The sequence below is a fragment of the Scyliorhinus torazame genome, chromosome 10 (assembly GCF_047496885.1).
Source record: "Scyliorhinus torazame isolate Kashiwa2021f chromosome 10, sScyTor2.1, whole genome shotgun sequence".
NCBI lineage: Eukaryota > Metazoa > Chordata > Chondrichthyes > Carcharhiniformes > Scyliorhinidae > Scyliorhinus > Scyliorhinus torazame.
The window spans coordinates 172,435,705-172,461,619 of record NC_092716.1 but is presented as its reverse complement, the minus strand read 5'-3'; the positions used below and the strand labels follow the sequence as shown (position 1 = coordinate 172,461,619).

Here is a 25,915-nt window from a genome sequence, read left to right as displayed (position 1 = left end):
GTAGACACGGGAAGAATGTGCAAACACCATGCGGACAGTGACCCGGGGCCAGGCTTGAACCCGGGCCCTCGACGCTGTGAGGCAGCAGTGCTAACCACTGCGCCACCATGTAGCCCTCGCAAATACTATCCTTTGCCCTTAAACCATTTTTTAATCCATCAATTAAAGAAATTGCAGCTTGAATAAGCAAACAGCTCTCCCCCTCAAGGGCCTTGTAGGTCTGTTAGCTGAAATCATGTGGTTTCCTAGAAAAGACATGTTTGTTGACAATCAAGGAGAACTTCTAACTCTTTTAAAAAGAAATCCGGGTCAGCTTCCCAGTGTCAAGGTAATTCAATGCCCTCCCATTTTTTAAAGAAAACATTGACTTGGAAGACATAGTTCTAACACCTTCAATCCTGGATATTTTTGTTTCTTCCCCGTGGGCTAGTTTAGCATAGAATTAGGTTAAAGAATTGATTGCTGAAAATAAATGAAGTGGAAATATTTATCGATGGCGACTGATGGAATCCAGAGTGGTGTGGATTATTCTTAGCCTGGCAGCATGTTACTAGTAGAGTCCCTAAGGCATCTGTTTTGTGACATTCTTTTTAAAGAAAACATCTTCATATGTGATCTCGGGCTCAGATGAAGCAAAATGATAAAATTGGTAGAAAGCACAAAACTCATGGCTGTCGAGTTCAAAGCTGGACAGGATTTGAATATGCTTGGAAACTGGGCAGACTGGTGACAGATAAAATTTATATGGAGAAAAGCAAAGTGCTTCACATAATTAAAACAAGAAGGGGCCATTACTTAAATGGAAATAAAAGTGAGTGGTAAATGATAGAAATGTGGGGTCCTGATTGAAAATAAATGCAAGAGATTGCAACGATGTTCAGAGATAGGGTATAAAGCAAATCAAATGTTTGATTGTATTAATAGTAATAATCGAGTCAAATAGGGTGGCAACCCTACCATTTTATAAATCATTGGTTTGTTTGTCCTTACAACAGTGTGCGTAGTTTTGGTCATCAGATTACAAAAAGGATTTTGTAGCTATGGGTAGAGCAACCAGAATGATTGAGAGGAAATAAGGATTGGGTTATGAGGCAGTGATTATGTCGACTTGGCATAGTGTCACGAGAAAAGGTGGTGAGCAATTGCACGATTGTCGTTTTGAGGATTATGAAAGGGATTGGATAATGTAAACCTGGATGAGCTCTTTCATCCATTTGTGAACAACAGAACCAGACACAATAGCTGATGTTTGAAGAAGAGCAATTTAAAACACATCCTCGGAAACAGTACCGTTATCAAGTGATCAATTTATGGAACAGGCTACCGAGAACAGATAGTATTGATGAATTCAAATACAAATTAGATAGCTTTCCATCAGAAAATATATCTGCAATATGGTATAAAAATAATTAGAAATATGACATATGGTAAATTTAGCAACACACTTGAAAATATGCGATACATGTTTTGTATGTGCACATTGTGGGAAGTGTCTCTGACTGCCAGTTTCCAAGCCTGGGGAGAAGCTTACTGACAGTATGAGAGGTTCAAGTGCTCTTGGAAAGCATATTGTAAGAAATGGTCAGTCTATAGGTAGACTGGGGAAATGGTGAAGCAAAATGTGAGATCATCCATGGAGGTAGGAAGAGGAGATAGTGCAGGGATCTTCTAGGTGTGTTGAATTTATAAACAGGTATTCACTGTTGAATACAACAATTTGGAGGTGGTTAATGGCAAATAAAGCCACAATACTGAGGATCAAGTGATTCTCAAAAAAGGAAAAAGTTAAATATAGAAACACAGCACTACAGGCACTTCATAGTCAGGGGAATGGATATTTGTTTTGTAGTTGCAATCAAGAGTCCTAAATGGTTTGTTGATTCACAAGGATCTGGGTTGGGGGTGTCAAGGAGAAGGTACAAAGTATTTTGGAGAGGATTGTATTGGAATCAATAACATGAAGAAATATTGAGGTGAAAGAGGAAGCATCAGAAATGGCAATATAAATTAAAGAGAAAGACCTCATTTAGTCCAGCAACAGAAAGGCGAGGGTCGAAAATACACTGGTGAAGAAATAATGCAGCAAGGTTGAGATATTTAGGACAAACGGACTGACCTGACGACATGGGTGAAGGATTTAATCTGAAAAAGCCGAGGGATAATGCCTTCAATGCTTAGGTGGTCACAAACTGATATGGCATAAGGGAGAGAAAGACATGACAAGTCACAAAAATGTGAATGCAGAAAGCTTCATAACAAAATTGGGGGATGAGAAACATTAATAACAATGGAATGAATCTAACAGATGTTGCTTAGCTTTGGAGGAGTCAAGCAAATTTTTATAGGTTACAATAACTTAGAAAAGGACAAAGTGAGAGAATAAAGTAATAGAGCCTCCATTTTAAACTCATACATTCCATACTTTATTTCTTTTTCTTCCATGTAAATTCCTACATCCACATTTATAACGAATGCTGCCTATATATGCATGGCAACACATCCACTGTGGAGGGTGAACATTAAGTGTGCCAATTTCCATGTGTGAATAGAGTACCTTATAATTAAAGGGACTGGCAGGAAGTGGGTGAGGTGTTGGGTGCTCTGAGGTACAGACGAACCAACACGGTTGCGATTGGTACAACGCAGTTTTATTCCAGCCAACTATTTATACATCTGACTTGGTACTCAGCACGTTGTGACTGTGTGAGTGTCTTGCTAATGAGGTCCTGGCCCTGTGCTGTCTCCAGATGGACTGCCCAGGAAGTGTTGTGTTTCTTGTCTTATACGGTGTCTGCTCTTGTCTGTGATTGGCTGTCGTGCTATGTGTGCTAATTGGTCCGTTGGTCTGTCTATCATTATGTATGTGTTATGATGTATGTTTGAATATCATGACTTTTTTACAAGATTATGTGCCTACGTGGTTATAAATATAAATGTGTCCTGAGTGTAGCTAAAGGTGTGTGTGTGTGCGTAATATTTACATCATGTACATGGGGCTTAACTATATACAAGGGGCGATGTCAGGTGTGACATGCTAACGAGGTTGTACCATAACAAAAGAACAACGTTGAAATTTGGAACGATCAAACGAGGCCTGGAACGATAAAACAGTGACATGTTACAAAACAGTAGTTGCTAAAGTTTGACGTGTGAACAGTCTCATAAGTCCAGCCTAGTAGGTGGGCGACGAATTCGGTTTGACCGCCTCAAGGGTGGGTCGAGAACCACCGGCTGAGGTGCGAGCCTGGCCACGGACGGCGACAGAAGGGGCATGGTATATGGCAGCTCCACGAAGTCGCTATCAGGAACCAATGGAGGACACGGCGTCTGTGTAGGGTCCCGTTGCGAGCGCGGAAGTAAGCGAAGGGCTCGGCGATTGCGCCTACGCACGGATCCATCCGGCATGCGGACCAGGAACGAGCGGGGAGCCACGCATCGGAGAACTTTGGCAGGTGCTGACCAGCCACCGTCTGGTAGGTGGATGCGGACGTTGTCTCCAGGGGCCAGGGAGGGAAGATCAGTTGCCCGTATGTCGTACGATCTCTTCTGGCAATCGCGCTGCAGTTGCATCCTATGCAGTACCGGAGCATGGTCTATTGTTGGTGCCAGGATGAAAGGCACAGTGGTTCGGAGGGCGCGACCCATCAGCAGCTGTGCTGGTGAGAGACCAGTGGCTAGTGGGGCCGAGCGATAGACCAGCAGGGCGAGGTAGAAGTCCGACCCGGCAGCAGCAGCCTTGCAGAGGAGCCGCTTGGCAATGTGAATGCCCTTCTCCGCCTTTCCATTGGACTGGGGATGCAGAGGGCTGGATGTCACGTGTGTGAAGCCATACGAAGCAGCAAAGGACGACCATTCATGGCTGGCAAAACAGGGCCCATTGTCCGACATGACAGTCATCGGAATGCCGTGGCGAGCAAAGGTGTCTTTGCAGGCCCTGATGACAGGAGACGACGTCAAATCGTGCAGGCGTATGACTTCTGGGTAGTTTGAGAAGTAGTCAACTATGATGACATAGTCCATGCCGAGCGCGTGAAATAGGTCGACACCCACCTTCGCCCAGGGGGACGTCACCAGCTCATGGGGCAGAAGCGTCTCAGGAGGTTGCGCCGGCTGAAACCTTTGGAAGGTTGTACAGTTGAGCACCATGTTGGCAATGTCGTCACTGATGCCCGGCCAGTATACCGCCCCTCGAGCCCTCAGTCTGCACTTCTCGACCCCCAAGTGGCCTTCGTGTAGTTGGTCGAGAACCAGCTGACGCATGCTGTGCGGAATCACAATCTGGTCCAGCTTCAGAAGGACACCATCAATGATGGCTAGGTCGTCTCGTACATTGTAGAACTGCGGGCACTGCCCTTTGAGCCATCCTCCAGTCATGTGGCGCATCACTCGCTGCAGAAGGGGGTCGGCCGCAGTCTCTCGGCGGATACGGGCCAGACTGGAGTCGTCAGACGGTAGATTTGCCGCTGTAAAAACCACCTGTGCCTCGACCTGACATATGAACCCCTCCGCATCTGGCGGCGTGCTCACTGCCCTGGATAGGGCATCCGCCACGATGAGGTCCTTCCCTGGAGTGTAGACCAGTTGGAAGTCGTACCTCCTGAGTTTAAGTAGGATGCGCTGGAGGAGAGTGGTCATCTCGTTCAGGTCTTTGTTTATTATGCTGACCAGGGGGCGGTGGTCAGTTTCGACCGTGAACCGTGGAAGACCATAGACTTAATCGTGGAACTTGTCTGAACCGGTTAGCAAGCCTAGGCATTCTTTTTCGATTTGCGCGTAGCGCTGCTCTGTGGGGGTCATGCATAGGCCACTGGGGCCCATGATGCCGTGTCATCCCTCTGCAGGAGCACTGCTCCAATGCCGGATTGGCTGGCATCAGTTGAGATTTTGGTGGCACGAGACGTGTCAAAAAACGCCAACACTGGTACCGTAGTGAGTTTGCGTTTGAGCTCCTCCCATTCCAGCTGGTGTGTGTGTTGCCACTGGAACTCTGTGGATTTTCTGACGAGGTGGTGCAGAGTCGTCGTGTGGGAGGCAAGGTTGGGAATGAACTTTCCCAGGAAGTTGACCATGCCAAGGAAGCGTAGGACAGCCTTCTTGTCGGCCGGCTGCGGCATGGCTGTGATGGCGCTCACCTTGTCTGCATCCGGACGGACCCCTGACCGGGAGATATGGTCCCCTAAGAACTTCAACTCGGTCTGGCCAAAGGTGCACTTGGCTCGGTTGAGGCGCAGGCCGTTTTCCCGTATGCGGTCAAAAACGCGTTGGAGACGATGTATGTGCTCCTGCGGTGTGGTGGACCAGATGATGACATCGTCCCCATATACGCGCACCCCTTCGATGCCTTCCATCATCTGCTCCATGATTCTATGGAAGACCTCGGATGCCGAGATGATGCCAAATGGCATCCGGTTGTAGCAGAACCTGCCGAAAGGGGTGTTGAAGGTACATAGCTTTCGGCTGGACGGGTCCAGTTGGATCTGCCAAAATCCTTTAGAAGCATCCAGTTTCGTGAATATCTTCGCCTGGGCCATTTCACTGGTGATCTCCTCCCGTTTGGGTATGGGATAATGTTCCCTCATAATAATATTATAGAGGTCTTTGGGGTCTATACAGATGCGGAGCTCGCCAGAGGGCTTCTTGACACACACCATGGAGCTGACCCATGGCGTGGGCTCCGTGACCCTGGATAGGACCCCTTTGTCCTGGAGATCCTGCAGCTGCTGCTTGAGGCGGTCTTTAAGTGGCGCAGGAACCCTGCGAGGTGCGTGAACGACCGGGATGGCTTCCGGTTTGAGGCGAATTCGGTAGGTGTATGGCAGTGTTCCCATGCCTTCGAATGCCTCCTGGTTGTGGGCGAGGAGCTATTGGAGCTGTGCGTAAAGCTCTGCATCCGGGAAGTCAGACATGCCGTCTGAGAGAGAGAGAGAGAGAGAGAGAGAGAGAGAGAGAGAGAGAGAGAGAGAGAGAGAGAGAGAGAGAGAGAGAGAGAATTCGTTGCACAAGGTGGAGAGCCTTACATGCCTGTGCGCCCAGCAGGGAGTCCTTCGATGAGCCAACTATCTCGAACGGGAGTGTGGCCGTGTTGTGTGGGTCACCTGGAGCTGGCAGGATCCCATGGCCGGGATAACGTTCCCGTTGTAGTCGACCATCTTGCACCGGGATGGCTGGATTGGTGGTCTGACCTTCATGGCATAGAAGGCTGACCATGCTATGAGGTTGGCGGAGGCCAGTGTCCAGGCGGAAAGTGATCGGCGATCGATTGACCGTCAGGGTGGCACTCCATTCATCGCCCGGATTGATGGTGTTGACCCGGTTCGCATCAATGACCGCAACTCGGAAGGCGTCTTGGTCATCTGTGTCGTCGGTTTGGATGTCGTGATGTGGAGGCTGAATGGTCCGCACATTCCTGCGAGGTTGTCGGAGATGTGGAAGATCAACAGGTTGAGCCACTCAACAGTAGGCAGCGTAGTGGCCCATCTTGCCACAGCGTAGTCATTGTCGGGTTTTTGCAGGACATTGCTCTTTTAAATGTGCAGCTCCACAGTTGCAGCACGTCATGACATCATGGCGTTCGTTACGCCACTGCGCAGGCGCAGTTCGGTCTTGCGTCGGGCGCGCCTGCGCAGCACGTCCCTCAGTGTTGCCGTTGGTTTTGGCGTGCACAAACACGGGAGGCCTTAAAAAGCGCGCGAAACGGACGCCCTCGTCCAGGCCGCGGACCGGGAGAAACTCGATTGCCTGGATGCGTTCGGCCTCGTGGGTGGCCTGGCTTGCCGATTCGATCGCGTGGACCCCCTCTGTGCCGATTCGGTCGCCTGAAACTGGGCATAGCGGCTGGTCGCATTTTCATGCAGGACACAGGCTTCAACTGCAGATGCTAAGGTCAGGCCTTTAATTTTTAGAAGCTGCTGGCGTAGGTCACTGGAGGCAACGCCAAAAACGATCTGGACCCGGATCATGGACTCCGAGGTGGTGTCGTAACCGCAGGACTGCGCGAGTATGCGGAGGTGCGTCAGGAAGGACTGAAAGAGCTCATCCTTACCTTGCAGGCGCTGCTGAAAGACATACCTCTCAAAGCTTTCGTTGACCTCAACGTTGAAGTGCTTGTCGAGCTTGAGGAGGACCGTGTCATACTTAGCTTTGTTCTCACCTTCCGCGAACACCAAGGAGTTGTATACATGGATGGCGTGCTGACCTGCGGTAGTGAGGAGCATGGCAATCTTTGTTTCGTCCGAGGCACCCTGATTTTCATTGGCTTGCATGAAGAGTTCGAATCGCTGCTTGAAGAGCTTCCAATTTGTGCCCAGGTTCCCAGCGACTTGCAACAGCTGCGGTTTGTTGCGGGTGTCCATGGCTCAGGATGGCAGATTTGCCGGTAGGTATTGATTCACTCCTGGTATCATGAGGTGTTGGGTGCTCTGAGGTACAGACGAACCAACACGGTTGCGATTGGTACAACGCAGTTTTATTCCAACCAACTATTTATACATCTGACTTGGTACTCAGCACGTTGTGACTGTGTGAGTGTCTTGCTAATGAGGTCCTGGCCCTGTGCTGTCTCCAGATGGACTGCCCAGGAAGTGTCGTGTTTCTTGTCTTATACTGTGTCTGCTCTTGTCTGTGATTGGCTGTCGTGTTACGTGTGCTAATTGGTCCGTTGGTCTTTCTATCATTACATATGTGTTATGATGTATGTTTGAATATCATGACAGTGGGTGCTGTTGCAATTTTACTCATACAAACATGGCAATATTATGACTTTGAAATGGCTGTGATAGATCACTCTATACTGATGTGGGTCAATCAGAGCACAGGGGATGTGGAATGAGGACAGAGAAAATGGCAAGGGGTGTTTGCAAGGAGAAAGATAATGAGAAAAAAAACAGTGAGATTAGTTTTTGATTTTTTTCAGTGAAGGGATGATACAGAATGATGGGCTGAATGACCTTTGGCATTCTCTGGGCCTATGAGCACAGTGTTCTAATTTAATGGAAGGTTCCATTTCAGAAAGCAAAGCAATAACATTATGTTATAAAAAAAATTATTTAAAAATCTCATTGGCACCAAAATAAATATTACTTTTCCTCTTGGATTGGGGCTCGATTATAGATCTCAGCTAGCTCAACGAGTGGTCTGTTTTTTTAGCTCTCAAAAATTATTAAGTAGCTTGGCCTAAAAATGATGCTGCACTGGTGCAACCATGGTGGAATGAGGATTTTGTTTCACTATGGCAGCATGCATGGTTGCTGGTGTACATGAACGTCCAAAAAGCATTTGATAAAGTGTTGCACAATCGAGCTCTGAGCAAACAGAATAAAAGCAACAGCAATAAAACGGATACCAAATTGGCTGAGTGACAGGAAACAAAGAATAGTGGTGAATGGTTATTTTTACAGACCCAAGGTAGGTTTATATTCGAGTTCCCCAAGGGTCACTGTTTGAACCCCAGCACTTCCTGATATATACTGATGACCTAGACCTTGGTGTACGGAGCACAATTCCAAAATTAACAACCCGAAACATGGAAGCACTGTGAACCAGGAGGAGGATAGTGTAGAATTCCAAAAGGACAAAGGCAGATTTGGAGGAATGGGCAGGCAAGTGGCAGATAAAATTTAATACAGAGAATTGTGCAGTGATTTGGTTTGGTGGGAAGAATGCAGAGAATTCTCTGGCCGTTGGATTCTCTCTTCCGGCGGGCAGCGCACCCCGCCCACGGGTTTCCTGGTGGTGTGGGGTGGCTTCAATAGGAAAGTCCACTGACAAGTGGCGGGAGTAGAGGATTCTGCTTCCAGCAAATGGCATCTTGCCAGGAAACATGTGGCGGGGACCAGAGGATCCAGCTGAATATAAAATAAAGGGCACAATTCTAATGGAGGTGCAGATGCAGTGGGACCTGGGTGTGTAGGTGCAGAAAATCAGTGAAGGTGACAGTGAAGGTTTGGAGCATGGTTAATAAATAATAAGACATCCTAGGCTTCATCAATAGGAAGTTAAACTTGTATATAACACTGATTTGGCCTCAGCTGGAGGATTGCATCCAGTTTTGGGCACCGCGTTTCAGGAAAGATGTTTCAGGCATAAATCGGGTGCAGAAAAGCTTCACGAGAATAATTTCAGGGATGTGAAGATTTAGCCATGTGGATCGATTGGAGAAGTTGAACTATTTTCCTTGAAGAAGGTTGGGAGGAGATTTGATAAATGTATTCAAAATGAGTAGGGGACTAAGTGATAGGGAGAAACTGTCCCTATTGGTAGAAAGATTGAGAACCAGGAGGACATTAAGCAAAGGAAGCAATTGCAACATGAGGGAAAACTTTGTACGCAGTGACTGATTAGCACTTGGAATGCACTGCCTGAGAGTGTGGCGGAGAAAGGTTCAATCGAGGCATTGAAAAAGGAACATGGATCATCATTTGTAAAGGAAAATATGCAGGGCAACAGTGAAAAAATGGGAGGGTGTGGCACGAGGTGAACTGCTCCTCTAAGAGCGTAGACATGATAGACTGAATGGCCTCCATCTGTGTTGTAACCATTCTATAATTCTAGTTGCCTTACTGTATTCAGGTACGTGAACAAGTATCAGTGCACCTGGGGGCAGACTCTTGGGTCTAATGCAAAGGTGGTCAAGCAGTTGACAAAAAATACCCAAGCTACTTACTCCTTCAAAATGGCTGTTGCGGTCAGTCTTCTTTCAGCTCTCCAACTCATTATAGATTTAATTCACTTGAGTCATTTGATTGACACAAACTTGGAACCTACCTGCTCCTGTTCTCAGGCAATGAAACTATCATCTGCTTGCACGTTCCATGTCCGTTTAAAGAAACATTTTTGGGGTGAATGCGTGCAAGCGTATACATGTATAAGTAGCTATGCATTGGAATAATTACTTGCTTTTGACTCCTGATGATACAAAGATTAGGACAAACATATTGACAAGTAACTGGGAGCTTTGACACTTACCAGTACAGTGGTTCAGGCTGACAGAGTGTCCTTCAATCGTATTTGCTACCAAGGTTAAGACTGTAAATGTGAACCGAGCTCCTGACGTCAAGCCACTGACGGTACTAGAATTGGTCTTGACTGTTGTATTGGAAGATGGACTCCCATCAGTTTTCACTCTGTATTGGTAATTATTCTTGTACCCAAATGGGGCGTCCCATGTCAGATTTATAGAGGTGGTGTCACTATTTGCAACATTGAGATTTCTGATGGGGTTTGGTTCTGGAGAAAAAAATTCAAGTTAGAGATGATCTGGTGTTTTTTGCTCTCCTCTTTAATTTTCCTCCCCCATTTCCTGCCAACTCCTTGATGGAAAGCAATCTGTTGTTATTAGACATTGCCAATACTACCATTGACTGGGCTCATTTCCTTCAGTTTCCTCAGATGTATTTGATCCAATCCTGGTGATCTATCAACTTCAAGTATTGCAAATTTTTTCAATACCACCTCCTCATCAAATTTTAGCCAACATACTGTCTCAATTACCTCCTCTTTCATTATGATCATCGCAGCGTCTCCATGCTTAGTAATTATAGATGCAAAGTACTAATTTAATACCTCCCGTGTCTCCTCTGCTCCTGCAAAAATCCCTCATCAGTCCTATTCCTAGTTTTCCCACTATTAATATTTATACGTCAGTGGAAGACTTGGATTCCCTTTTATGTTGGCTTCCAGTCTCTTCCCATACTCTCCAATTGTTGCTTTTATTTCCTTTTCCATTTCTATATCCAGCTTGGTTTTTACTTGTATTATCAAAATGAAATCTTGTCATATGCAACTTTTTTTGATTAATCCTTCCCTCTGGTTTGTCAGACAGGAAGCTGCCTTTCTGACTCACCTTTCCCTTTGTGAGAATGCACCTCCACCATTCCCAATGCTCATGTGTTCAATTCAAATTTGCCTGGGCCAAATCAGTTCATACTCCATTGAAATCGGTCCTCTCCCAATTATTTTTTTACCCTGCATTGCTTTTTGTTCTTTTCCATAGCTGACTTAAACCTCATGACACAATGATCAATGTACCCAAACTGTTTCTCTGCTGTTACTTCTTGTCTCATTTCATTTCCCAGAACTAGAGACAATGGGCGTGATTCTCCGACCCCCGCCGCGCAAATCCTGCCCCGCCGCTCCGAGACGCCGGCTGCCGTATTCTCCGACTCCGGTTTTTGGGCGGGGGCGGGGTTTACGCCGCGCCGGTCGGGGGCAGTTGGCAGCGCCACCCTGGAAAATCTCCGGGCCCCGTTGGGCCGAGTGGCCATCGTTTCCTGGCCAGTTCCGCCGGCATGAAATGGACATGGTCCATCACGGCGGGACCTGGCTTGTAGGCCGGCTAGGTGAGTCCTCGGGGGGGTGCGGACGGTGGCCTGGCCCGTGATCGGGGTCCACCAATCTGCGGGCGGACCCATGCCGTGAGGGCACTCATTCCTTCCGCGCCCGCCTCTGTAGGGCTCCGCCATGGCTGGTGCGGAGAAGCCCCCTGCGCAGGAAACACGGCGGCCGGTCTGCACATGCGCGGAACCACGCCGGTGGCTCTACGCATGCGGCAACTCGCGCCGGCTCTTCGCCGTCGGTTGGCACGGCGCCAACCCCTCTGCCACCGGCCTAGCCTCCGGAAGTGCGGAGGATTCGCACCTTCCGGTCGGCCCGATGCCGGAGTGGTTCGCGCCGCTCTTGGCACCGGCGTCGGGCCATCTGGCCAGTTATGGGAGAATACCGCCCAATGTTTCCTTTCTCATTAGACTGAGAACATATTGCTGCAGAAAATTCTCCCGAACACTGTCTAGAAACTTTTTCCTCCCCCTCTTCCCTTTATGCTAATGCTATTCCTGATAATTAAAGTCTGTCAATATGGCTATTCAGTAGTTTTTAAACCGCTGTAATTTTCTTGCAAATTTGATGCTGTAAATCTTTCCTGCCAGTTTGTGGCCTACAGAATACAGCCAGCAGTGTAATACCACATCTATTCTTTCTTAGCTGTAACGAACTAGCTTCCTTCTTTGACCCCTCTAGAACATTATGTCCACTAATGTCACCCGTCCTCCTTTATTTATCTATCTTTACAGAAAACCTTGTACCCAGTAATACTTAGTACCCAGTCCTGCTCTTATTGCCATTATCAGCATGCCACCATATTTCCACATGGCTGTCTGTGCTTGCAGTTTTCCATCTTTATTTATCACACTCCGTGCAATCACAAACATGCACAATAATCCGATTTCAGACTGCATTACATTTCCTCTTCCTCTGACCCAACCTAATACCTGATATTTGAATATTGCTGAAAAGAAAGACATGTTACCAAAGTCTTTCAGTACTGATGTGATGATCGGTGCATAGACAGTACACCCCAGTGATTGGCTGAAGGAATCAAACAGCATTACTTTGGTTGTTTCTAATAGGCAGAGTACTGTACTTAACCAGCCCCTGCTTCCAAAGCCCAAAACAAAACATCCATTGCTAGATGCGATTCCATGATTGTACTCAACCAGCCAGCACTTTCAAAACTCGAAACAGAACAGCTATTGTCAGATGTTGAACAATAGATAAAGCAAATTGCTGCGGATGCTGGAACCGGAAACAAAAACAGAAAATACTGGACAATCTCAGCAGGTCTGACCGCATCGGTGGAGAGAAAAAGGAGCTCACATTTCAAGTCTGGATGACTCTTTGTCAAAGCTTCTCTCTCCACAGATGCTGTCAGACCTGCTGAGATTGTACAGTATTTTCTGTACGTGCTAAACAATCTTGAGTACACTAATAGCTACACCAACAACCAATTTAAGATAAGCAGTTGAGCTCATAATGTGGTTCATTGACTTGTTAGAAGCAACATACATTCATACAGAGGGACATGGGGCGGGATTCTCAGAGCCCGGGGCTGGGCCGGAGAAGCCCCACGCCCGGCACGAATCGCGCCACGCCGCACTGAAGCCGTCACGCGATTCTCCGTAGAGCGGAATTCGGGAATTTGGCGTCAAAGGGTCGGGGGGGCGACCTGTGGGGGGGGGGGGGGATCCAACCCCGGGGGAGCCTCCGATGTGGCTGGCCTCTCGGGCTGGGGGCCTTGTTTCTTTCACGCCGGCCCCTGTAGCCCTGCGTCATGTTGCGTCGGGGCCGACGCGTTGAAGGAAGGCATTGCGCATGCGCGCGTTGGTGCCGGCACCACTGCGCATGTGCGGATCCCGCAGCGCCCAATTTGCACCGGGATCAGCAGCTGGAGTGGCGTGAACCGCTCCAGTGCCGTGCTGGCCCCCTTTGTAGGCCAGAATTAATCGTGGGGTCAGCCCATTCACGCCGTCGTAAAACGCGACGGCGTTGACACTCTGCCGCGGGATTAGAGAATCCCGCCCATAGTCTTTGCAAACAAAAGGAATATGTTCAAGCCTTTTGCCTTTTTTCAATTACCCAGAAGCTCGGGGAGCCTACCCTTCCCTGTTGCTTTTTCCAAAACATTGCCTCAGCCAATTAGTGTAGGCATGCCAATTGGCACCCTTTCCTCTAGTATAAATTGTTGTGATTATTTGAAATTGGGCATTTTCTCCTACTGAATGAAAAACAAAAGCTGCGACAAGATATCTCTTTTCAACAATACTCAAATTCTTTACTACCAAGTTACCTCACTATTTTGTTACCCGTCTCTCCCAATTCTTTATACACCTCGTTTTCCCTCCCTAATGTTACATCCTGTTTTCCCCTGTTAATTAAACCTTCCCCAAGAGCCCATCTGGTCTGTCCAGGTTCCGTCTCCCCTAGAACTGATTCCAAAGCTCTAGGAATCTAAAGCCCTCCCATCTCTCCAGTCATGTATTCACCTTCGCTGCCCTCTAACTTTTATACTCACGGGCACACGCCACAGAACTATACTGGAGATTGCTACCTTTTCATTTATATAAATAGCCAAACAAAAATTCCCATCTTCCATGAAGGAAAACAGCACAGGACACTTACTTGTGAAGAGAGGTTTTGTCACAGAAATGCTGTTCAAATTCTCACGAATAGTGGTAAAAACAGTTATGGTGTACTTGGTTCCAGAGTCAAGGCCTGGAATAATAGTTTTGTTATCTTCTACAGAGTGCGACATTACATTTGATGTTTGTGTGTTGTAGGTGACAGTAAAGTTGTAAGTTCCGATATCCATATTTTCTGGCCTTGACCAGCCAAACTCAATGGTGGAATTAGTGATGTTAGTCACGACTATGGTTCCAGGTGTTGACGGAACTGTAGAAGAAAGAAAGTTATATCCTGGCACATTTTGCAAGAGGAAAACACAAAATTGGCATATTTCAGAAGCTGAAATGACTCAGTCTTGGTCTCACAGCACCCTAAATGTGGTTCTTTAATGAGCTGTACTGGTTATTTGCAATCTGTGGTCACAATCGCCAAAGAAACTTTCATTCTAGCATTTCAAAAGTAATACAATTACATGTTTTACAATGGAGATACTCATCAGCAATTACAATGGAAACATGTTAAAGTGGCTAATCTGGTGGTCTAGGGCTTGGAATCTGCTCTAGGAGTGGATCCTGCTGTAATGTGTCCTGAGCCTTCAAAGGATTTTGAAAACGTTTGTTTTAATTGAGATCTTGACTGTTGACTTCCTATTTTCTGTTATCTTTGATCTACCACATTAAGTAATTGCAGAGCAAATGGATTGTCTCTACTAAACTCATTTTAGAAAGGACCTCAAGTGACTTTTGCTACATCACTGTGGTCAGATTCAAAACTCCCAAAAGAGCAAAACCTAAATACATGGGAATGGAATTTAAACTAAAAACAGGGTTTGTTGGCTACATAGGCCCAGATTTTCTATGCCTCAGCCTGTGTCAAAATGGAGATTGAGAAATCATAGAATCCCTACAATGCAGGAGGTGCCCGTTCAGCCCATCGAGTTGGCACTGACCCTCTGAAAGAGCACCGTACTGAGGCCCAATCCCCTGCCTTATCTCCGTAACCCCACCTTAACCTTTGGACACTTAAGAGGGCAATTGAGAATGACCAATCCACCTAACGTGCACATCTTTGGACTGTAGAAACCGGAGCAACTGGGAGGAAACCCACGCAGACACGGGGAGAATGTGCAAACTCCACACAGACAGTAACCCAAAGTCAGAATTGAATCAGGGTCCTTGGTGTTGTGAGGCAGCAGTGCTAACCATTATGTCACTGTGCCGCACCTGAAGGGTTCAAGATGAAGGGCTTCAAGTGATGTGGTTGCTTTGTTTGATTGACAACTTTTTTACATTGCAACAACTTGATCTTTATTCAAGTCTGTTTTCAATGCCAGTGTATTTATTTGGACAAGATTAAGATCTGTAAAGTGCATTGAACTTTCTTCAACAGGACTCTAATTGCCTGTATTTGATTGACAGCTTAATGAGAAGATGAGGGGATCGATGTTTTTCCAAAGTGATTTTTGAATGGCTGTTTTTGTATTTCATGGGCATTTCAAAGACTTGACAATTTTATTATATCACTTCTTGGTTGTGTACATATTTCATACTGTGTGAGTGGGTATGGCAGGGGCATGAGAAATCTGAACGAGCATGGGATGTATGAGGAGACATGGTGGCGAGTGAAGGGTTAGGGGTGAAAGTTAGAGGGCCTAACAACCATGAATGCAATTGGGCTGATGTCCCAAAGGAGGCTCGTGTTCTAACTTGCCAGCCTCACCTGATGCCTGCTGCTTACCATCTCCTTCGGCCTGCCCGATGTGGCGGGCCCATTTCGAGCCCATGCCCTGACATGGGAATAGTGCAGGTGAGCTCCTCCAAACAGATCAGCTGACAATGGGGAAGACGGTGGGTCAGCTACGGGGCGTTTAGTATGAGTACGGTGAGACGGCGAGCCGCTTGCTTGCCCATCAGTTGCAACGGTAAAGGAAATAAATTGTGCAGATGCGGGTAGTGAGGTGGGGGGGGGGGGGGGGGGATGAGAAAAAATAAATGAGCTTTTACCAGGGGTTGTGCAGGGCTGAGCCTTGGGGGTGGGGGGAGGGGGGAGGATGCAGGCATGGGCAGTTTCTGGATGGGTTGGTGGTCCTGGAGCTGGAGGAGGGGTAAACAGCATGCACTGGAGAAACCACTGGGGTTGCAGGAGACAGTAGAATGTATCAGTGTGATGCAGTCGGGTAAGGCGCTGGGGGCCGGATGGCTTTCCGACAGAATTTTCTAAGCAGTTCGCAGGGGATTTGGCTTCTCATCTTCTGAGCATGTTTAATGAGATGGTGGAGAAGGGGAACTGCCGGCTATGTTGGCGCAGCTGACTATTTCACTGATGCCAAAAATGGAAAATGGACAAGGATCAAATGGATTGCAGGCCATACTAGCCCATCTTGTCATTGAACACAGATGTTAAGGTGTTGGCCAAGTTGTTGGTGAGATGGCTAGAGGAGTGTGTGCTGGAGGTAGTGTCAGAGGATCAGACATGGAAGGTGTGGAAGCTCTCAAGTAATATAATGAGGCTATTAAATGTGATTATGACCCAGTAGGATGTGCAAGACCCAAAACTGATTGCATCTATGGATGCGGAAAAGGCTTTTGACCGGGTGGAGTGCTGGTACCTGTTTGAGCCCTTGAGAAGGTTTGGGTTTGGACCCAAGTTTGTGGCTTAGGTATGGCTACTGTATGCGTTCCCTATCACAAGTGTGAGAATGAATGAGATAAACCCGGGATATTTTGGATTGCATAGGGGAACAAGACAGGGATGCCCATTGTCACCATTGTTGTTCATGTTGGCGATTGAGCCCCTGGCGATTGCGCTCCGGGCGTCAGAGTGGCAGGGTATTGTGACAAGGGATAGGGAGCAGAGCGTGTGGTTGTTCGCTGATGACCTACTGTTGTATGTGGTGAACCCGCTGGACAGTATGTGGAGAATTATGCATCTGATGGGGAAATTTGGAGCCCTTTCCAGGTACAAATTGAATGTTGGGAAAAGTGAGGTTTTTCTGATGAATGCTCTGGGGCGGAGTGGAACCTGGGGCTCTGCCATTTAGGGTGGCTAATGATTTGGCTACTATGCAAAAATTGAACTTGACAGGACTGTTGGAGGGGATAAAAGGGGACTTCAAGCGGTGGGATACCCTGCACCTGATGTTGGCAGGGAGGGTACAGGTGGTAAAGGTGAACGTACTGTCAAGATTCCTATATCATAGAATCCCTCCAGTGCAGAAGGAAGCCATTCAGTCCATCGAGTCTGCACCAGCCTTGGAAAGAGCACCCTACTTAAGCCCTATTCCGATAACCCAGTAACCCTAAACTTTTGGACACTAAGGGGAAATTTAGCATCGCCAATCCACTTAACCTGCACATTTTTGGACTGTGGGAGGGAACCGGAGCATCCGGAGGAAACACACAGACACGGGGAGAAAGTGCAAACTCCACACAGACAGTCCCTCCCAATTTTTTCTCCCCAAGGCCTTTTAATAATAATCTTTATTAGTGTCACAAGCAGGCTTACATTAAAACTGCAATGAAGCTACTGTGAAAATCCCCTAGTTGCCACACTCCCACGCTTGTTCGGGTGCACTGGCCCCGCAACGGATACTGTTGAACTGGAGGTCGGCTGAGCTGTTGGGAGTTGCAGCATGGCTGGGGGATTTGTTCCTCAGGTTAGAGAAGATAAGAGTTGCTCTAAGGATTCGAAGGAGGAGTTCGACATGCGATGGAGGCTGTTTCTGTCCATGTTTGAGGAACTATTTGTCACGGGGAGTGGGGTGGGCGGAGGGGGGGGGATAAAAAAGGGAAAAATTGAACAAACTGTTACACCATGTGTATTTTTGCACCATGTTGTTGTATTGGAGTGTGTTTGGAATAAAATTTACTTTAAAAAAAAGAAGTGAAACCACTTAGCTGCTTTGAAGTGGTAAGCAGCTGTCAATCATAACAAGGATGTTTATAACCATTGTGCTCAGGAGGGTATGTCAGATGTATTCAAGTGTGAAGGGAAAGATTCGGGCTTCCTGACCATTAACTGAATTCAGCTGTTTGTACGTTTCCGCTTGCATGGGGTGCGACGCCTGCTACGGCTGGCGGGGTGGGAATGGAGACTGGGGACATGTCTGCCGCCTGGCACCAAACCCGCTTCTGGGCCGACGCAGGATTCTACAACTGATCAGGGTTCCCAATTCTAGCAGCGGGGAACAGAGACCCCCACCCTATGTGAAGGTGGCTTTTATTATTGGATGGCGGCTGAGGGAATACTGTGATGGGGTATCTCAGATGGATATAATGGTAGGAAATGTTGGGTTCATCTTGGTTTAGGGAAATAAATCAAACTGGAGTATCGTGTTCTGTTCTATCACACCCTGTCTTGTTAAATTAAGTCTAGAGTGCCTCCTCCTCCAGCTTCTCCTCCTTCTCCAGTTTCTCCTTCCTCTATGCAGAGCTTCCACTGTCTGCATCCTCTAATCCATTACCTGGTCACAGTGAGACCAAGTTGTATCACAATCACAGCCATCATACCCGGGTCAGGAATTCTTCCATGCTTGTGCTCCCTGATTGTTAAACACGAGCTCTCAAAACCCAACTTCAGAAACACTCGTCAGTGTTTCCATGAACTTATCCAAGGCAAAAAAGTTATTCCAAAGAACCCTACTTCTGATTCTGGTGTGCCCAATACTAGGGCAGGGACCCTCTTACACCTCAGTGTCACATAAATATTGTCTGGACATGCTCAGCCCAAATTAGGTATTCCGGTGTCATAGCAGCTGGTAGGGCCTTGAAGTGCCAGGATTGTGACCCTGTTCAGGTTTCCAGTGCATGAATGGGATGCCCACATGGGTAGTCAGTGGAAGGGGCTTGCAGTCCAACGTACCCCAGCATTAGGATAGATCAGGTTTCTGTAATACTTCTAGGGGTGGCACTGTGGGATGAAATGTGTGCTTCCATTGTGCAAGCTCAGCTGAAAAGGATGAAATTAACTAAAAGTTTGACGCTGCTAAAATTATTCTCCATACGACTGACATAAGGGGCGAAATTCTCCGTAATCGATACAATGTCCGCCGACCGGCGCCAAAAACGGCGCAAATCAGTCCGGCATCGCGCCGCCCCAAAGGTGAGGAATCCTCCGCATCATGACCGGCCGAGCCCTAACCTTCAGGGGCTAGGCCCGCACCGGACGGATTTCCGCCCCGCCAGCAGGCGGGAAAGGCCATTGGTGCCCCACCAGCTGGCGCGGAAATGACATTGCCGGGCGGCGCATGCGCAGGAGCGTCAGCGGCCGCTCACAGCATCCCCGCGCATGCGCAGTGGAGGGAGTCTCTTCCGCCTCCGCCATGGTGGAGACTGTGGCGAAGGCGGAAGGAAAAGAGTGCCCCCACGGCACAGGCCCGCCCGCGGATCTGTGGGCCCCAATCGCGGGCCAGGCCACCGTGGAGGCACCCCCCGGGGCCAGATCGCCCTGTGCCCCCCCGCGCCACCTTGTCCCGCCGGTAAGAGAAGTGGTTTAATCCACGCCGGCGGGACAGGCATTCTAGCAGCGGGACTTCGGCCCATCCGGGCCGGAGAATCGCCGGGGGGGGGCTGCCAACCGGCGCGGCGCGATTCCCACCCCCGCCGAATCTCCGGCGCCGGCGAATTCGGCAACCGGCGGGGGCGGGATTTACGCCAGCCCCCAGCGATTCTCTGACCCGGCGGGGGGGGGGGTCGGAGAATCGCGCCCCAGATATTAATCCTTTATGTTGCATTAAGCCAGTGTGAAACAGCTTAAGGGGAGTCAGCATCTGAAAAGGAGGGGGAAGTTAATATGGCAAAACACAGGGAGGCCAGGGTCACGCTTGTGAACATTGTTTTGCTAAGCAGTCACCCAGTTTACACCTTGGGCGCAATTCTCCCATCGGGAGTCTAAGTGCCGACGCCGGAGTTAAAACCGGAGTGTTTCACTCCGGCGTAGGAGCCAGCTCCCAGCCCCCTATTCTCCCGCCCCCGGGGGGGGGGGCTAGGATCGGCGCCGCGTCATTTACGCGCGCCGCGTAAATTACGTCACCCATGCATGCGCGGTTGCCGTCCTCCCCGAGGCCGCCCCGCAAAAAGATGTCAGATGGATCTTGCGGAGCGGCGGAGGAAAGGAGGTCCTCCTTCAGAGAGGCCGGCCCGCCGATCGGTGAACACCAATCGTGGGCCAGACCCCATTTGAGGCCAACCCCCGGTGCAGGAATCGCCCGCACCCGATTCTCCCCCCCCCCCCCGCCCCCCCAGCATTCCCACGTTGTTCCCGCCGGCAGTGACCAGGTGTGGATGGCGCCAGCGGGAACCTGTCGTATTGGGCAGGCCGCTCGGCCCATCCGGGCCGGAGAATCGCCGCTCGCCCGTTGCAAACGGCGAGCGGCGATTCTCCCAGCAGCCATTCTCACTGCGCCGGTTTGGTGGGGGGGGGGGGGTGGAGAGAGAGAGAATCGGGTGCGGGCGTCGGGGCAGCGCGGCGGGACATACGCGGCGCCCCGCCGATTCTCCCACCCGGCATGGGGGGGGGTGATTTCCGCCCCTTGTTTCTCCAGTGTGAAAGGCGGATGCATCACATATAGGAAATATAGTATACAAGATTGTCATTGAACAGAATGTCAGAGAATCCCTACAGTGCAGAAGGACCACAAACCACGTTCATATGTTTTGGTCCTGTCCAAAGCTGGAGGATTACTGGAAGGAGGTCTTTAGGGTAATCTCTAAAGTGGTGCACATGAAACTGGACCCCAGCCCTCGGGAGGCCATATTCAGGGTGTCGGACCTGCCTGGAAACGGGCGCGGAGGCAGATGTAGCCTTCGCCTCGTTGATCGCCAGAAGGCGGATCCTGTTAGGGTGGAGATCAACCTCTCCACTCTGTGCCCTGGCGTGGCGGGGGGACCTGCTGGAATTCTTGATGCTTGAAAAGGTCAAAGTTGAACTGAGGGGAAGGATGGAGGGGTTTCACAATTCATGGGCGTTATTCATCATGCACTTTCGAGAATTGGATTACATCGAACATTAGGGGCAGGGTGGCTGGGAGGGTTGAGGGGAGGGGGATTGTATGTGTTAATGGTGACTATGGGTGATTCCGGATTCCTTTTTGTCATTTGTTTATGTTAACATGCGGGCTAATGTTTGGGGTTGGTGGGAGGATAGGATCATAGTTATTGATATGGGGATTGACATTACATTCGTTACTGATTGTTGTTTATTGTTGGGTGTAAATTTTCACATTTTCTCCCAAATTTACACCCACCAACAATACACAATAATCAGTAACAAATATGCCAATCCCCATATCAATAACAACAGCTTGATGCCCGGGACGGACCAAAAGGCCGACAATAATCAGGGGGAAGAGAATAAAAATATTTTAAAAAAAATAATATCTATTAGAATAGCAAAAAATGAATGGACAGATGTTACATCTGCTCCAGTTGCAACAACAGCATTTAGAGGAAGTAGCCCAGCACAATTTACATCATATTAAAGAGGATGAAATCCAGGTTAGTTGGATTGGAATAAGAACTGTTTCACAAATCCTATTAAAACGTGACAAACATGAGGCACGCTTTTTCTTCCATAGCAACACCTTTTACCTGAATGAAGGGAGTGGTTCAGGATGAACAAATGTTCAGCCAGATGGGGGGAGCAGTTAGGTAAGTGTTTAAGAAAGCAGAGATTCTGGTCAATGTTCAAGAGATGACTACTGGGGCTGGAGAAACTAATTGTATCAAGAGAATCAGAAAAGTTGAGAAAATATATAGTTTGTGATCTGTGAAAACTAGGCCAATACAACAGTCCAGTTGCAATTTCAATTCCTCACAGAACCGTAGAATCCTGCAGTGCAGAAGAAGGCCATTCGGGAAGAGAATTCTGATATTAAGGACAATTAGAATATGCCCTCTACTTACTTGTAGCCTTTGTTACAGGATCTGAAGTTATGTAATGGGGTCCACTCATTGTTGTCACCATTACACGGTACAATCTCCCAGGGCGCAGGCTGCTGAACACGATTTTATTTGTTAATGATGGGACAGTGGTGCGGTTCATTAATGCTTCTGGATTTTGAGTATCATTGATGTCAATGATGAAGTTCTCAACACGTCCGGGTGGATGGATCCAGGAAACCGTCAGTGAATCAGTTGTGTTCTCATTGCTCAGAGTGATATTTTCAGATGGTATTTTCACAGGTTCTGTTTAGAAATAAAATAATATTACTGCAGCACAGTGCATGATAATGTCACAGATATTCTGCCTCCATCGCATCAATGCCACTACCATTAAGTTCTGCGTACAGAAGTGAGAAAAAGCAGTTTTGCATCTATTCATCGCCTCTTATCATGTAAGCTGTTTACCCTCAAACCTTTTCTTTTCTTTATTTTTTTTTAAATTAAGGGGCAAGTTAGCGTGGCCAATCCACGTACCCTACACACGCTGGGGTTGTGGGGGCAAGACCCACACAGACACGGGGAGAATGTGCAAACTCCACACGGACAGTGACCTGGGGCCGAAATCAAACGCGGATCCTCGGCACTGTGGGGCAGCAGTACTATTCTACCTTCAATCCCAACTGTTCACACCTTAAAGGACTAAGTAATCTACCAATAATATGCCCAGATAGCCCGAAAGAAAACATTTAGGGATTTTCAACTTCTGTACTCGTGGTTTAGAACAGAAAATGGCGCATCCTGAGCCTGTGATTTTCCGACTCATTCATTTTCGGAGCCAATGATGTGCAACTTCACAATGTGCGTTTTAACATTCACCAGGCATACAGAGGAGAAAAGATCTTTCAGGTTTCCTAATTACTTCTAGCGACAGAACTTAACATATGCCTTTACAGGATCTCACTGCCTCTCCATCTATGCCTGCAGATATCATTTAAGTTTTTAAATATAATCCAAACGCATTTAAATGCAATAAGAATCAGAGATATAATTCTACAGTTATAGCAGAAATCCTTATATCCAACTCAAGAGGCAACTAATAAAAGAAATAAAACTATGTCAAACCTTTGTAAATAATTTCTGAATTATAAGCCTTTTCCCCCCCCAATAATAATAATCTTTATTAGTGCCACAAGTAGGATAGCGATGAGGACTGTCTGAGGATACAGCAGGATTTAGATTGTCTGGAGACTTGGGCGGAGAGATGGCAGATGGAGTTTAACCTGGACAAATGTGAGGTAATGCATTTTGGAAGGGCTAATGCAGGTAGGGAATATACAGTGAATGGTAGAACCCTCAAGAGTATTGAAAGTCAAAGAGATCTAGGAGTACAGGTCCACAGATCACTGAAAGGGGCTACACAGGTGGAGAAGGTAGTCAAGAAGGCATACGGCATGCTTGCCTTCATTGGCCGGGGCATTGAGTATAAGAATTGGCAAGTCATGTTGCAGCTGTATAGAACCTTAGTTAGGCCACACTTGGAGTATAGTGTTCAATTCTGGTCGCCACACTACCAGAAGGATGTGGAGGCTTTAGAGAGGGTGCAGAAGAGATTTACCAGAATGTTGCCTGGTATGGAGGGCATAAGCTATGAGGAGCGATTGAATAAACTCGGTTTGTTCTCACTGGAACGAAGGAGGTTGAGGGGCGACCTGATAGAGGTATACAAAATTATGAGGGGCATAGACAGAGTGGATAGTCAGAGGCTTTTCCCCAGGGTAGAGGGGTCAATTACTAGGGGGCATAGGTTTAAGGTGAGAGGGGCAAAGTTTAGAGTAGATGTACGAGGCAAGTTTTTTACGCAGAGGGTAGTGGGTGCCTGGAACTCACTACCGGAGGAGGTAGTGGAGGCAGGGACGATAGGGACATTTAAGGGGCATCTTGACAAATATATGAATAGGATGGGAATAGAAGGATACGGACCCAGGAAGTGTAGAAGATTGTAGTTTAGTCGGGCAGTATGGTCGGCACGGGCTTGGAGGGCCGAAGGGCCTGTTCCTGTGCTGTACATTTCTTTGTTCTTTGTTCTTTGTTAGGCTTACATTAGCACTGCAATGAAGTTACTGTGAAAATCCCCTGGTTGCCACATTCCGGCACCTGTTCGGGTATGCTGAGGGAGAATTCAGAATGCCCAATTCACCTAACAAGCATATTGGCGTCCCATAAAAGTCCCATAAAAGGTATGACAATATTATTTTTTGGGACTAGTGGGAGCACCCGGAGTAAACCCACACAGAAATGGGGAGAACGTGCAGACTCCGCACAGACAGTGACCCAAGCCGGGAATCGAACCTGGAACCCTGGCTGTGAAGCAACAGTGCTAACCTCTGTGCTACCGTGCCGCCCACACTGTGGAAGCCAATTTTTCACCAAACTTCCACCTCTTGAGAAATTTTCAAAGATAATCTCCTCTTAGAATTTCAAATTGGTTCTCGGGTCCAAAGAGGGCAGCTCTTACATTCAAGAAGAAAGCTACTGGGATATTCTGGAATTTAAATATCCGATTATTCACATATACTCTGAAACATTTGCTGGGATTTTCCAGCCCCGCCATGGTGCGACCAGCCATAGGGGATGCGGCAGGGCAGCCAAAGGTCCACTGACATCCCATCCTTTGTTTAGGTTTGAATTGTTTCTCTCCAAGCCTGCAACGAATAACACTTCCAGTCCTGAACTGGGATAAGCTTGGTGTCAGGGCAACTATTTTTTTCTAAAATCTGTAATGTACAATGACTAAGTTTGAGAGAACTGCCACCCAACCAAAAGCTGGACAAAAATGTTGATTTTTCCGTCACTCCTCTCTCTATTCACCTGTCGAGAGTGCTTGACATTCTTTTTTTGCTGTGATTATTTTCCACAGAATAGTAAATGATTAGGCTCTATGTGATGATATTTATACTGCAGCATATACAAGATCCTTGAAATGAAAATAATGTCATTCCTTTTATGGGGCTTATTTATACATAGAACATACAATGCAGAAGGAGGCCATTCGGACCATTGAGTCTGCACCGACCCACTTAAGCCCTCACTTCCACCCTATCCCCGTAACCCAATAACCCCTCCTAACCTTTTTGGACACCAAGGGCAATTTAGCATGGTCAATCCACCTAACCTGCACATCTTTGGACTGTGGGAGGAAACCGGAGCACCCAGAGGAAACCCACGCAGACACGGGGAGACTACGCACAGATAGTGACCCAGCGGGGAATCATCCCTGGGACCCTGGTGCTGTGAAGCCACAGCGCTATCCACTTATGCTACCGTGCTGCCCATAGAATTTACAGTGCAGAAGGGGGCCATTCGGCCCATCGAGTCTGCACCGGCCCTTACAAAGAGCACCGTACTGAAGACCACGTATCTATCCTTTCCCCGTAACCCAGTAACCCCCACTTACATTTTCTGGACACTAAGGGCAATCCACCTAACCAATTCTAACAGTGTGATATGCTAAAGAGACAGTATACGTGAAAGGAAACGATGCACTGTCTCATGATCTTGCTTTCTCTTGTGGAACTCATGACATGGAAGCCACTAAGTCACGTTCCATTAAGGTTAATGCTTTCCATACCTCAGTAGACTCTGCAAATTTTCTGTGTTCGCACAGCAAGATCAAGAATAAGGCAGTTAGTGCCTTAAAAGGGGGCTGTGTTCTTTTCTTTTCCTGATCCTACCCAGTTTGTTAGACCTAGAGAGAAGATGCGGTGCTGCCCATTTCTTGGTCAGTGAGGAGAGACATGCTGGAAGAAATGAGCAGTAGCATCACATCAGCAAGCCAGTGTGGGCAGCAGTGCATCAGCATTGCCACTGACCAGAAGATAGAAGCTATTATACTCATACCAATAATCAATAAATTAAAATAAAAATGGCAGGGGTGTCAGCCCCTGATGAGAGACTGTAATTAAAACAAAATTAAATTAAAATATCATTCCGGGGGTGATGATGCACCCCAGCATCCAAGGCATGGAAGACCTGAAGTGGACATCGCCTGCTCCCTCACCAAGACTGGGACTGTAGCCATGGTA

General features: G+C 47.8%; 1 protein-coding gene across 3 annotated transcripts in view; it reads right to left on the bottom strand.

Annotated features, from left to right (window-relative positions):
* ptprja (protein tyrosine phosphatase receptor type Ja) overlaps positions 1–25,915 on the bottom strand; it is a 283,707-nt gene that overhangs the window by 86,429 nt on the left and 171,363 nt on the right. For all 3 annotated transcript variants that reach the window (XM_072518944.1, XM_072518945.1, XM_072518946.1), the window contains 3 exons: positions 21,855–22,136; positions 13,951–14,220; positions 9,964–10,224 (listed from right to left, as the gene is read on the bottom strand). In XM_072518944.1, coding sequence (XP_072375045.1) covers positions 9,964–10,224; positions 13,951–14,220; positions 21,855–22,136 — 813 coding nt within the window. The remainder of the gene's footprint in view (positions 1–9,963; positions 10,225–13,950; positions 14,221–21,854; positions 22,137–25,915) is intronic.